This window comes from Tachypleus tridentatus, chromosome 2, assembly GCF_004210375.1.
Source record: "Tachypleus tridentatus isolate NWPU-2018 chromosome 2, ASM421037v1, whole genome shotgun sequence".
Classification (NCBI taxonomy): domain Eukaryota; kingdom Metazoa; phylum Arthropoda; class Merostomata; order Xiphosura; family Limulidae; genus Tachypleus; species Tachypleus tridentatus.
Window position 1 is genome coordinate 123,150,416 of NC_134826.1, and position 15,156 is coordinate 123,165,571.

General features: G+C 34.2%; 1 protein-coding gene across 13 annotated transcripts in view; it reads left to right on the forward strand.

Annotated features, from left to right (window-relative positions):
* The window catches only part of LOC143244996 (nuclear hormone receptor FTZ-F1-like), a 105,655-nt gene that overhangs the window by 29,286 nt on the left and 61,213 nt on the right, over window positions 1–15,156 (forward strand). For 2 of the 13 annotated variants that reach the window (XM_076490686.1, XM_076490687.1), the window contains exon 2: window positions 6,665–6,730. The exons of 9 other annotated variants lie outside the window; for them this stretch is intronic. In XM_076490686.1, coding sequence (XP_076346801.1) covers window positions 6,691–6,730 — 40 coding nt within the window. In that variant the 5' untranslated portion in view covers window positions 6,665–6,690. Of the gene's footprint in view, window positions 1–6,664; window positions 6,731–6,939; window positions 7,344–15,156 lie in introns of those variants that run through there. 2 more of the 13 variants (XM_076490684.1, XM_076490683.1) reach the window with 2 other exon arrangements.

Below are 15,156 nucleotides of genomic sequence, written 5' to 3' on the forward strand. Positions count from 1 at the left end.
CTGCAAAAGATAGTTTTTGTGAAAGAAAATGTTTCCTTTTTCAACACTTAAAATGTCACTAGAAATATTGGGTAGAAAGATTTAAAAAAAAATTACAATTCATAGTTGTCTAGGATAGCTCCAACAGGCTGTTTGTCAGGGATGTGGGAATACAAAATTGTACAATGCTTTTCAAAAATCAAAATATGTCACAATATTTGTATTAAAAAAATGAACACAAAAGACGTGAAGAAATATTTTTTAGTATTATTTAAACACATTCTAAGCATTGTTTTGCGTGTTTTTAACCACTAATTGGCCAGAATTTATACCCGCGAAAAAGAACAAAAATAACCTAATCGTTTTTTAATGTTGCGATCAACGTTGGATCACCACGTGCATTACATTGAAATCCTTATTAAGGTAATGATTAGTCAGTAGTTTAACTAAATGTGAAGATCGGTAAATAGAAATGAAATATCTGTATGGACCATTAATTAAATGTATACGAACTTTCAGTAACTAACAAAACTTGGTATTTTTTAGCGTATACCTATCTAAATATTAAAGCTATGGTCAAAAGTGTAAGTCTAAGATATGAGCACTGAGGTTTTTAAGGTTTTTAAAAAGTGTTGTTTTGATCTTTACATTTCCAGAGGATTAAGTACATTATATTAAAATGATTTGAATATGCAACTTACCAAGTCGCAGTGGAATGGAACGTCTTGTATAGGAACTCATTTCATAAGTAGTGTAATGATACATACCTTTCCAGACTTTTCAACATAAAATATTTATAGACTTAGGTTATAAAGACTTGTTCCGTAATTTGAAAACGGGATATTTTTATTTACTGGCATTGGAAAGCAAGAGAATAGGTATCAACATGGGCACACAGGACTGTTCAAAAAGAGGCTAGCAAGAAGTCGTATCTCAACGTGATAAGCAAAAGTGCGTCGTGTTATAATAGATGAGAATCTACTAACATAAAGATCAGTGACAAAGGCCGTCAACATGCTAAAGGTTGCAATATAATCAAGAAGGGCCTCTGCTTGGAAGTGATACGAATTTCTACAGTATATCCTTTTAACAGTCGCATGCCTTATACAGCTGGAGAGTGATAAGAATTTTCATGCTGTTCGACATCAAGACATGTCGCCGAACACAGCTGCAGTAGATTTCTGTGCGATCAGACTGTTGAAACAGGCATCAGGAAACCACCGTCCTTATGCATTACTGAACTATAGAAAACTTTCATGCGGGAATGGTGTACTTAGGACATGACAGTTTCATGGCTGTGAAAACTGTGTTGTGTGGCTATTATCAACGTGCATGGACATCAGAGTTCGATTGAATGTAATGATGTGATGAATCTCCAAATTTATATAACCTACTGAATTTCTATTCGGTATTATAGTATCATATATGAATAATTTATTTTGGAATATAGTAACTAGTATTTAAAAGGTACTTCTTTAGCCATAAAAATATGACGAAATTTATCACACTTGGATGTTAAAAAATTGATTTTTTCAGCAGTTTCTTCAATACATTTGCTGTATGATCTTCCATAGTTCATCACACAGTAATAATTGGATGACGTTCACTTGGTCCAGGGCTTGAATCTCAACAATATATTGTGGTACTTTCTTAATACATTTATTATTAAGTTCTCTAAAATATTTTCAACCTTGCAGCAAGAGAATATTTTCCATACTGCTTTGTTTTGCTGCTTTGCTAACACTTATGCAAGAGTTTAAAGAAAACTCCATCTTTGTCTCATCAGTCCGCAATGTATCCTCACAAATTGTTCTTCCAACATATGGTAATTCTTTAGAATGTTAAAACACGTGATCAAGAGTACATAACTTTTGGCTGAAAGGTATTCAAGACTGCTTGTAGTAATTACCAAAACGTCATCAGTAGTCTAGGACAAATGTTATTTGTCCTGTTAATTTTTATTGTGCTTTGTTTCCTCATGGTTTTTTTGTTGTATATTGCAATAAAAAGTTATATCACTATATATGCCTGTTAATAAAGCAACAACTGAAAACGAAATAACAGACGTAGGCCGGACACTAGGCCTACGGATCTAACTAATATTTGCGTCTCTTTACTGCAGAAAACAAAACATCCGCTCTTTGTTGCTACGTTAAAAATGTGACATTCAAATTTAGATGCTGTTCAAAATGAGAGACGGTTTAGTATACATAGCAGTCCTTGAGTAATACCTGAGAACAAACAAAAACATGTATACAGCCATGTAAACGTTTTAAAATACTTTTATTTTGCCAAAAAAGCAAAAACCTTGCCTGTAGCTAATGGCATGGCAAGAAGTTATAGAAATACAAATGTGTTTGGAGACCTGTTCACAAAGAGTCTAATACCAGTAAGTATATCATTCTGTTTTTATATCCAAACAATGTTTCTCTTTATTATGTTTACAATACATCTAAACCAGCTGATGAAAGTTTAGGATATTTTGTTCTTCAGTGTAGAATAGTGATTTACATTAGTTTCTGTACTGCTGTAGCATAAACAGTTCGGTTATTGTAAACGACCATGATTGGGTTACAATAGCCGTCACTTTTTTTTCCCGTGGTAATTGCTGTAATGAGTTCCAAAGTCTGTGAAGTCCATCTCTTCGTTATCTTACTCTGCTACACAGGTTAACCTTTGAAAGCGTTTCAGTCACCTGACCCAGCGACTTCTCACTGTAAGTTCAGTTTCAGCAACATCGTGGTTTTGTCGTAACTAGATATTGCTAATGAGCTAATGTGATATAAAACCTTAATGTTTGATGTCACAATAGGATCTTTAGAAGTACTGAAGCTGGACTAATGCTATTCCTTTCTTTGTGCAAACAGTGGATACTGTTTAGAAGTATGTTAGTTGACTGTATATACCGATTGAAATCAGGTTAAAAGCATTTACGCTTTCTTTCTAAAAAGAAAAATCTTGTAAGAATGTGGAGAGTTATGTATTGTTTATCATACTAATAAATCTCATTAGGTTCGTTTGATAATTATACACACACACTCCAATATCACCGGAAGACGAAATACCATCTTGCGTGTTAGGAAATAAAACGAGATTGTAAGCGATGTAAAGATTAAGGACTCGAGATGTCGAATAAGGGGGGAGGGAGCCTTTATTATAATTCATGGACGTAGTAAAAATGACACACACAAGGAGTTTAAAACAAACCTTCCAATGGGAAAAATATTTAGATGGCGTTAAACATCTTTTTTGGTATTGTTGTTATGATAATAAGCAAGGATTTTTTGATTTAAAAAAAAAATTAACTGTAATCTCACGAGCTTTGAGTCTCATCTGAAATTCAGTGACTATTCTTAATGAGAAAAATTATTGAAGACGATGAAATAACGACAGTCACAATCGATAAGGGCAATCTTTAAATAAAAAAATGTTTGTTTACTGTTGCCTACTTACCCATCTGAGGAAGGTTTATGTTTTCCTTCTTATTGCCAAAAATAACAATTGCTAAGGGCATGAAGTCTCTCTATGGCAGGTCTGGGAACATATCCCCTGGAAACTTTTTAATAAAGAATTCACGAATGGTACATTTTCAAAGCTTAAATTGTTATGGGGGAATTTGTAATATCAGTGACACTGCAGCGTAAAATTATGCTGTTTCTCCCTAAAGACAGTGACGCCATTACTCTGCCAGGAAACTGCTCACATGGTTACGTTCAGAGGAAGTGTATTGCCGAAGTATGTAAATAATCGCGTAAGCAGCTGATATGCTTTGCGGAAAGTTTGTTGATTTATAAATGCTTTAAAAGACAATCCTCAGATGATAAATAACGTTTCGAAAGCTTCATATTTTATGGAACGAAAAGATTACATGGTGAAATGACTAGGTAAGTAAAGAAAAAAGAGGGGGCGTGAAATTGCTAAAAAACATTTTGAGCCTCGCTATATTTTGTGGACCGGCCGCCAACATGAAACAAACAAAATTTTATTTTTGACCTGCGAGAATCCCGAAGCAGTTTCGTTTGTTCAAGCGTGGTCTCGGAAGTTTGAACTCCACGTACATTGGAGGAGGGTTTGTGGACGTTTGTCAAGATGTGTGATCTGAGATTGACCTCGCTGTCTTAAACAGAATCTTGTTGCTAGGGGGACTGCAGTGTTCGGTAACAGTGTGTAACCAAGCCACCGTAACAAGCACGCAGGGAAGTGATTACAAGGTTTAGGATAAGGACAGGAGCGTCGTTCTTATAAGGTGCGGTTAACCCTTAGCACTTATTTTTACAGATGGAAAACGTTAGATAGAAACATTATAAACAAGACTAATGAAACATGAACAGAGAGACATCTCGGTGAATACGAGTGGATCAGGTTGTAAAGTGGTCTCTACCAGAGATAACACGTTTGTTCCTTGGATCAATCTGCTTTCTTTTTGTCCGAACTTGCAGATTGATTCTCCGTGTCTTTTAATTTCAAAAATATCTCCTAGTCTTTCAATTTGTAAGAGATTTCTAGGTTAAGATGTGATTTGTTGACTGTGGTATTTCTTTCTTCATATCGTCTTTTGTATGGTGGGCATCTTGCTCAGTATTACAGCACCTCTTTATAATAGTGCCCATTTCGCTGGTTTAAACACTGTCCCACATAAAGTTACCGAGTTTCATGAACAGTTCAATATTGGATCCAAAGTCTATGCATCAATCAGTAATACATGATTCTACCTAATCTAAATGAGGTAATTGTACCTACTGTGGGTTTGACTTCGTCAGTTATAGAAACAAACCTTGGGTTTTAGCATTATTTCTTGTGCTTGTCTGTCCCAGTTTTGATTCTTTCAGTTTTTGAAAATTCATCGCATATCATGGCTAGATGCGATCAACACCAAAGGTGAGTTTTGGCTATATAGCTGTTGCCTAAAATATTCGACAGAAGGTGACAATAAACAACAAAGAACTCAATTGTACTTAATATCGTGCTGTTTCAAATTATATTTTAAACTGAAGTTCCTTTTCTTTTTATCTCCAGGAGCCTTATATCTGCTGAACATTGTTCAAATGCAGTTAACTACCAGTATCAACGAGAAACACCACGTACCATCAGCTTGTTTAACGAAACAAACTGGTCAGCATTTTAGACAAAAGATCTGCTTAACGATATGGTAACTTGATATAATGTTGACCATATTGCATAAAAATTCTGAACCAAACAAATACCAAGAAAATATTATATAGTAGTCCATATCTCATTGAGCATCACAGACTTCGATAAACCAAAAATTAAAACTTTTGGTAAGTGAGCTTTAGAGAGAGATAATGGATAACAGTATACAGAAATAGACTGTAATTAGTTCATAAATGGCAAACAGACATAGCAGTGTATAATACATATCAATAAAGTAATGGATTTGTTTCAGTTTCCATTAAACTACACGAAATGCTATCTGTTTATAGCTGCCCATAATTCTGTACTAAGGGAATAGACTTAATAGAGGGAGGCAGCTATTTAACAACAAAATAACATTTCTACTATCTTCTAGGCTGTTATTGTCCGATCGAGTCCTCCAGTGGTACATCAGTATGTCTGCAGACTTAGAACCCTAGAATCAAGGTTTCGATGTTAGTGGTAGGCAGAGAACAGATAGCCTGTTGTGTTTGCTTTGTGCTTAACTTCAAGCAAACAGACAATTGTCAGATTGAATAATTAGACTTAATTTTCACTCTTACAGGACATCCACGACCCTAAAATCCAGAGTGCGTTTTTGCGCAGCGGACCGCGAACCATGTACTCTTATATTCAATTCACAATTCGAGTATAGTCAAACCCTGCCCAATAAAAGAACCCAGAGGAAAGCAGTGGTTAGTAAGCCAGGCTGTGGATAAGAAAGTCCAATATTCCCCTTGCGAAATTGCTGAATACACTGCATGCTTTTAGGTGTGAGCGCGTTATGAAAGTGATAGTCAGTCTTGCTTTTCATTTAAGAGTGGGCGGTGCTGATTGTACAACAGCTCCCAGATAGAGACGATTATTTCAGACCCCCTCTTAGGGGTCTTCCGATATGTCGTTTGTGTTATTCAGTTTAGAGAATACCAAACACACTTTTTGGACAGACAATCTTACTAAACAATAAAATGCAAATGAGGAAGATGCAAGTTTAATCTTCAATAGAAATGTACTTAATGTACTTCTGTTTATTAAGTCACTGGAAATTATAGAAACTGGAAATGAAAACTATTCCATACCTATGGAAATAAAGCATTATATTAAATAACGTTATTTTGTAATTGTACACGTGTCTGGGTTTTGTAAAACATTTTCCCGTTAGGAACACTTGGCAAGAAATTTATTGGAAACTTAATTTCACCTTATAGTTACTGTGTAACTGTCAGTCAACATCTGTTCTTGTGACCCGTCAGAGTCTCATGCCGTTTAGTTTTTAAAAAAATTTTTCCCGTTGGATATTAAGTTCTTTTTTTCGTTTATTTGTTTCAGTTTTGTTAAGAAACAGCTTGAAATTTCGAATGTATCGTGACGACCTTCTTGTCAGTCCGTGTGCAACTCTGAGCAGTTAGTTGTATTTGTATGAGATATTATTAAAGAATTATGTATCTACATTTTATGGACCTGATAGTGCATTATCTTTCGCTACACTTTTTTTTTTCCTTCAAAAACTTCAGCTATTCTCATTATGTGATAGGTGGTACAAGACCCTTGGCGTAAAGAATGTCTCTTAAACGTACAAGTAGTAGGACACGACAACCATGTATGTATTTCTTTCTTTTTTTTTTGTTAAAATTACTACATTGTGTATAATAATTATGCTTAAACTACCATAACCAGTGATTTGGACATTTAAAGTAGCTAGCTATGTAAGACTACGTGTTGTGTATGGTTGAGCTGGTCTTTTGCCAAATGTCTGTTTTATTCACAAGGCATAGTATATAAAGCAGCCAAGCAGAGCCTAACAGGCGACAACCGTGACGCTGTCTGTTAAATGGAGTCTCGGTGGTGTCACCCAGATGGAGGAGTGGCGCTGTATAACCCTGCTGTGGGGAACTACACTTGACTGACTGGAGTAGTGGGTATGGCAGAGAAACTAATATGTTACGTTAACTATACAAGAATTACGATTAAGCCGGCAGTAATCACAAAATGTGCTCATTCTGTGCTCTATTTAATATCAGAACCTTATTTGCTGATGCCAGTCCGTCTGAAACACAGCGGAGAAATATGCTCGATTTAGAGTTACTCAACTTGTGTGAACCTGCTAGAACTGTATCAGGACAAATTACTAATGAACATTAAGATGATAGGAAACAGCTGGAAACTGGTGCAGTTCCAGGAGAGAGATCATCTATGGAGATGGGCCTCATCAGGTAGGCACAGTGACCTTGACAATGCATCATCTTTTTTGTATTCTTGGCATCCTGCTCTCCTTGTGGTAAATGGGTGTTGTTCAGTGCGTTTAGTTTACGGTTGTTGTTGATCTTTCACTAGTCGTGGCATACATGTACAAACTTGAGCACGTGGATCATGTTCTAAGGTGCAACGCCATATTTTATCTAACACCCCAAACCATCACACTACCCTCCCCATACTTCATGATTGGTGCTATGCATTGAAGTATTCTTCACCTTTCTTCCCGCAAACGTACAACATACGCTTTGAACCAAATATCCCAAATTTGGACTCATCCATTAGTAACACCATTTTCAATCATCAGCAGTCTAGTTCTATAGTTTTTAGAAAAGTTGAGTCTCTTGGCCAGGTTTGGAGATCAAAAGTAAAGATTTTCTTTAAGCTGCTACGTAACCAGATATTTCACTTTCGTTGAGGCTTCTTGATACTGTAGATTTGGACACTGTAACAGCTCTCAATAATGAGATAAAAGATCACGCCCCAACGACAGACAGTCTTCTATCTGTCCTGAAGGCTGCATAAACGAAGATATTTAACATCAGTATCATTGAGTTTAGGTGTTCGGCCTCTTTCTTTCCTAATTTCAAATGTACGTGTCTTGGTCTCACGATCTAAGGTGTACTTGACAGTGTTTGGGAATCATTTCAAGTCTGCAGCAATTTGTCAGAGTCCAACCAGCATCACGAAAAGCTTTTATGCAAACTCTCTGCTCTACTGACAGTTATTTATGCTTTTTAGGCCGTGGCATGACAACAAAACTTAATATATAATGTTAACACAGTTTTTCTCAAGGTATGTTTGTGGAGTGCTATTAAGTTGATTTATTATGGCATATACATGTACCAATACTTTACATTAACTCCTTGTTAGCTTCTTTCTATATAGTTAAGGCACTGCATAGGGTACCATGACAGTTATGTTGGACCTTAAATTTGATCATTACATTTATTGAAACAGAACATTTATGGTATGCACTTGGTACAAGTATATGGGAATTTTAAAAAATAAGTATTCTCACCTTGGCTCATTCAATTGTCAACATGGATCAGCGAAGCATTACTATAATGTTGAAATTTGCATTGTGTAATGCCATGGAAGAATTAGCCCATAAAATGGAAAGAATGACAAAATGTTCTGTTGTCCTAACACTTTTACACGGAATTGTATGTTGTTACTATAACAATATATTACAAATCAAACTTTTAGTCTTGATGGTTAAACAACTCCTTTAAATATTGTTTAAAATATTAATACAAATATCTATTGTTAAAACTTAGTGGCTGAAAGAACTTGGACAGTTATATTATAGTTACACAGGTAAACAAAAGAATCATTTATAAGCTGTTTGGGCATATTAGTAAATTAAAAACATAGCTTTTGTTACATGCATAAAATGACTTCAAACATGTTTTCAATTTACAGAAATATGTTTCGTATACGTTTTTCTAATTCCGTGTATAGAAAATGAATGATGTGATATTTAAACTTTTCAGCGTTGTTGAAATGGACAACCTGCCTGGTGAACTTGATAAGGCGATGTTTTGGTTCACTTTAGTCAGGCTACCTATTGCATTACGAACTTCAATAGTTCAGATTTTCTTGGGTTCCAGCTACAGTAATGCGTAAATCGGTAGTCATCAAACTATACGTTTTAATTTTAATTTTTGAGTTTCTGATATGTAGTCGAAATAATAGTTATTCATTTTTAAAAAAATATTTCAGATTGTGTTGCCATCGAACTATACAAGTAAGTTCTATAAGTTATTTATAAAGATCAGCTACTTCAGGTCGTCTTATCATCATGTATAAGTGTTCATGACTATGTCATATACACGATATTCGGAATACCGTGTAGAAAATGACCTGTTCATGAGTTGTTCTGACTAGCTTGTCCAGTTTAACAGCTTCTGTGTAAAGATGTCAAATAATTTGTGTAGTGATACAAAATAATTAGAGGGACCATGTCTATCCTTCTGTAAGTCTTGCCTCTTCTTATGACTTTTTATTCATTATTTTGATAGATAAGTTGTTTTCACCAAAACTCTTCATTTCTGATGTATTACGATTTTCCGTGTAGAACGTAACGTTGAGTGGCATAATTTATAAAATAAATGTATGTAATTATGTATACTGAATAACCGTGATTATTTTATCCTATTTACTAAATAAGAAAAAAATTAATTACAACTGACTCGGGGCGTCCAGTTATTCATTATTAAATATTCCTGATCAAAACTAACTGTATGCGCCTGCGCGCGCATATATATATATATATATATATCAGCACGCTTATTCATAACCAATAGAAATTTATCCTAAATGATTGATGATGAATATTTATAGGTTTTAAACAAGGCTGAATTAAACAAGCCCTCATTTTCGTTATTATTTACATTGACATTTTACGTACCGAAATAATCTGTCAGCAAATGTATTGCTTTTAAAATATTCAAGTTTCGAACAAAATTATCTGAGAAGGTTGTGTAAAAACATCATCACTTCTGGGTGCCTTTTGATACTGTGGGACCACAGACGGCTATTTACTGTGCCTTTAGGTTCATCCGGCCCTTATTCCAAAAGTTTGATATGTTACATCACTATGATGTTTACAAGAAACCTACCCCAAACCGACATCGAAATAGAAGAATAACGAAACATTTGAAACTACCAATCAACAAGTCGCTTGTCACATGAGTCTATCGCATGTTATTCGGTGACGCGTGCTATTTACCCACACTTTAGTATGCAGGCAGAATGAACTATTCAGTCAGTACAACATCCCTAAATATCCGCATTAATGGTTTTATGGATCATATATTTCCTTTTTAAGTATCGATTTCCATTACGTAGAATGTATTTAACGTCGTTTATAAGATTGTACTTCAGTATTCAGAGTAGACGTTTACAAGATGTTACGAATAGCACATTTGTTTATACATTTTAACGTAAATGTAAAAGTGAGTTCCTCGACGCCAATTCACATAAATATAAAAATCGAAACGGGTTTAGCAGTACAGCTGTTACGTACAAATTCATATAGGTTGTATATTAACTTAAGTTTTGAGCTTGTTTTAGTATACACACACACCCACATCACACACACATTATGTTAAAAATATTTCTCACATCTTACAGCTACTTTTTAGTATGTTCAGAATACAGGTAGCGATGTAGTTCAACAAAAATCTGCAAAGTGGCATTGTAAATCCAAGGATCCTGGTTCGTGACCCGTTACCGCAAGCACTGCTCAGCAGATTTGGGATCTAAGTCCACTTGTAGTTATTGTAGTTAACATTGCGTGATGTGTGGACCTTGTCTAAACACCTCATATTGTATTCAAATTTCTATATGGTTAACATATCGTTATATGTAGTCTTTATCTAAACACTTGGTTCTTAAGCATCAAGTCAAATTTAGGCTTCATTTTCTTACGCAACATTGTTGTTGTAGGATAGATTACCTGGATGTGTTGAAGACTGAAAAGATGAACATCTGTGTGTGTGTGTGTGTGTGTGTGTGTGTGTGTATAATATAGTGGCTCACTGTTATCGACTCGACTTTGATTTTAGTAAAGATCCTTTTGAAGAGGGAATCGCGTACATTGGGCTGAAAATACAACGAGTCTATTGGGAAATATGAAGAATGGATAAGAATTTAGGGCTGAAGACAAGACGAAGGGAAAGGATTTATATGTCTAGGATTTGTCTTGGTCGATTAACAGAAGGTCTGTAGTTACACTGAACACGTGTAGAACTGTTCATTAACCTCAGGTTATCAGTATCATAGGTGCACAAGGGTCGTTTGTACATTATAGTGGTATACTGTAATATGTATATGTCATGTGTGCAACTTTATTTAAATATTACTTGTGTGTGTGTGTGTAGTATGGTGCGTTGTGTTCACTAATGTGTTGCGTGTTCGTTAATTATTGGTTGTGTGTGCTATTCGTTATTTTACTGTTGCTATAGGTTATATACTATGGGTTGTGCACATGCAGTACAGTTTCATTCGAGTTTATATAGCAGATAATGTATAACTCCCATCATAGCTTGAAAGTGTAAGATCATAATAACCTTCGGATATGATATTACCTATTCCTAAATGTGTAAAATATGGTTTATCAGGCAGGTTCTTCATAATGCTGCTAAAATTACCTTGTACGCCCACCCCTTCCCAGTGGCACAGCTGTATGTCTGCTGACTTGTACTGCAAGAAACTGGGTTTCGATGCCCGTAATGATTAGAGCACAGATAGTTTTTTTTGGGTAGGTGTGTTTCCACTACCAAAGCAACAACAATACCTTGTACTTTTTTCATGAGTTGATGGCATGGAGTGTTCTCTTTCTGACCAGACGTTAAAATAATAATTGACTATACCTTTCAAGAGAACGGTCGTCGTGATCTCTTGGAGTTTGAGATAAAGAATTTTAAGGATTCGTAAGAAGTTAGAACACACATTACTGCAGACAAAGATTTCGATCAATATTAAGAGGTTAGATCATAACTTACCAGATTCAGATACACCAACAAACTGTGAAGAGGGGTAAAAAGAAACTCCTGAATATCTCTGAGGTATGTTATCCTCTATATGCTGTAAGCAAAACTGAGATGTACAGTTGGATGGAGGTTTTAACTACTGTGTATGTGTTCGTAAGCAAGATTTCTCAAAAATGGTTGAGTGGATTTGAACAAATGTTGGTATATATTTGGACTATGATCCAACTTACAATGACTAGTTTTTGGAGGATTGAAGTCATGGTAAGATGACGAAAATAATAATAAAAAAAATCCTGTGTTAACACGGGGACCGATATTTCACATTACTTTTGCTCTATAACTTAGCCAAAAATGATGAGACGTGTTGAACATATGTAGAATATCTTTTCTCATTGTCTTGCTAAAAATGAACCGTGTTTGTTGATAAAGACAAACATATGAATACAGTTACATATTTTTTAAGAGTCGAATATGATCAACGTTGCGTGGCGGAGGTAAGCACTTTACCGAGCGCCCCTCTAGTTCAACTGTTGATTTGTATAGAATATCGTACTTTATGTTGACAAATGAAACGATCAACCATTTGAGGTAATTATACTGTTCTAATTACTTGAACGAAAATGCTAATAAACAAATATACAGATAGTTGCTGATTTCTCAAGTTGAACTCGCAGAAAGTGTTTCGTGTTTTTAACAAATGTAATGTGAAATATTTCAAAATATAATGTATTTGCTGAAAAGAAAACCAACATTTTTCTTGTTGTTTTTTTTAATAAAGGGCTTTGGTGCAACAACTCGGATGTATTTACTATGTGCGTTGTTGAGTATATGCACTTTGTTGTTATATTAGAATAAGTGAAGCTACGATATATTTAAAGAAAAAGAGAGAGAGCACCAAAATGTGTTTTTGTCTGTCGGTCCGTACGTTATCTAACTACACACTTTAGGGAGGGCACACAAGCGTCTTAGCTATCTCAAAGAGAATACAATGAAAAAATGGCTGCCACTATTGCAGTGATAGCATAAACTCAGATGAAATTTCTACTCCAACAGCTACCATAAGGCTTGAGTTATATCTACTTCGTAATTGTGACTTTCAGCTTCGGCCGGTAAGACGTTTCTGCAGCCAATGACTGTCAATTAATTAATAAAGTGAAACACTGTGGACGGACATTACGAACTAGATGTTAAAGGTTGCGACCTCTTCCTACAAAGTTATCCCGACTATCGCACAATGTATACCGTGTTTTACGTATGGAGTTTAAAGTTTCTACAAAACTTTCGGTTAGATAATAATGACTAATGTAGTAATGTAATGAATAATAGATAATAATGACTAATGTAGTAATGTAATGAATAATAGATAATAATGACTAATGTAGTAATGTAATGAATAATAGATAATAATGACTAATGTAGTAATGTAATGAATAATAGATAATAATGACTAATGTAGTAATGTAATGAATAATAGATAATAATGACTAATGTAGTAATGTAATGAATAATAGATAATAATGACTAATGTAATGTAATGAATAATAGATAATAATGACTAATGTAGTAATGTAATGAATAATAGATAATGACTAATGTAGTAATGTAATGAATAATAGATAATAATGACTAATGTAGTAATGTAATGAATAATAGATAATAATGACTAATGTAGTAATGTAATGAATAATAGATAATAATGACTAATGTAGTAATGTAATGAATAATAGATAATAATGACTAATGTAGTAATAATGAATAATAGATAATAATGACTAATGTAGTAATGTAATGAATAATAGATAATGACTAATGTAGTAATGTAATGAATAATAGATAATAATGACTAATGTAGTAATGTAATGAATAATAGATAATAATGACTAATGTAGTAATGTAATGAATAATAGATAATAATGACTAATGTAGTAATGTAAGGAATAATAGATAATAATGACTAATATAGTAATGTAATGAATAATAGATAATAATGACTAATGTAATGAATAAAAAAGTGTACAAATTTTTGTGTTATTTATTATAACATTCGCTCCTGGCCCGTTAAAACACCTGATAAGAAGGTTCGACGTTCCTACTGAAAACTATTATGTTTATACAGTGAAACCTGTCTAAGGCTGAATCTAAGGCACAGGAACGAGTAAAATTTCCGGCTTAAGCAGGTTTTCTGGCTTAGACAGTCAACATCCATTTCCTTAATTATATATAATTTTTGAGTGGAACGTTATACTTGCTTGGCTCAAGGGAAGTAAGAAGTTTGTGAATAAAGTTATTATACTGTTTGTTATATTTATTAGAATAAGAACAAAAATAGACATTCAAAATATACATAAGTACACAAAATCTTAAATTTATTTGAAGAAAGTGTCCAATTTCAACTGTTTCGTTTTTTTAATGGGCTTTCTCATGCGGATAAAAAAGAACGCCAATTCTACGGCTTTTTCATGAATTTCGTTCCGCCCCTTCATTTTTGCACACAATTTGATAGTGTTAATATAACTTAACACTTGCGATGAAGTAGGAATTATTATTTTCTCACTATCTTTTCCATTTTCTTCATCTTCCGAATGTCTCACTGTTACCATCTTGTGATTCTATTATAGATTTTAAATCAATTTCATCAGTTTCTATTAAAACATTCTTGTCAACGTTCACAAAACTCCGCGTTCACAGCTTCATCTGCATCAATATTCTCAATCAGAGTTTGGATTTCACTAGAATCGTCATAACAAACAACTTCTCCACAGTCTCCGCCATTATCAAGAATAAATCCACAGTTTCGAAAGCACTTTTATTAAGCATTCATCTTTTACGCATTTAATTGAATAACTTGAAAATGCAATTGCGTCTAACACGTCAGTTTTCATGGTCAATTCAGATGCTCTTTTACAGTCGTCCATGTTTGCAATAATATGCTGAAACATCAGTTTTTCTGTATTTAAATTTCATACAATGTATAATTCCACTATGTAGTGGCTGTAGAACTGATATTTTACATGGAGGTAGAAATACTAAATGAAATTTGAAAGTTGAACTTTTGGGTGACAAGTAGCATTACCAAGGAAAAGTAGAGTATTTTTATTTTCTTGTTCCTTTCTTCTATTTAATTTGTTCAAAAATTCTTCCAATATAGAGCACTTGTCATCCACGCTCTAGTATTTGCTTTCCATTCCGCAGGAAGTTGATTCTTCCTTAAATTTTTGAAACAGCGCGGATTTTCACTTTTACCTATTACCCATGGTTTTTCTCGTTTTCCATC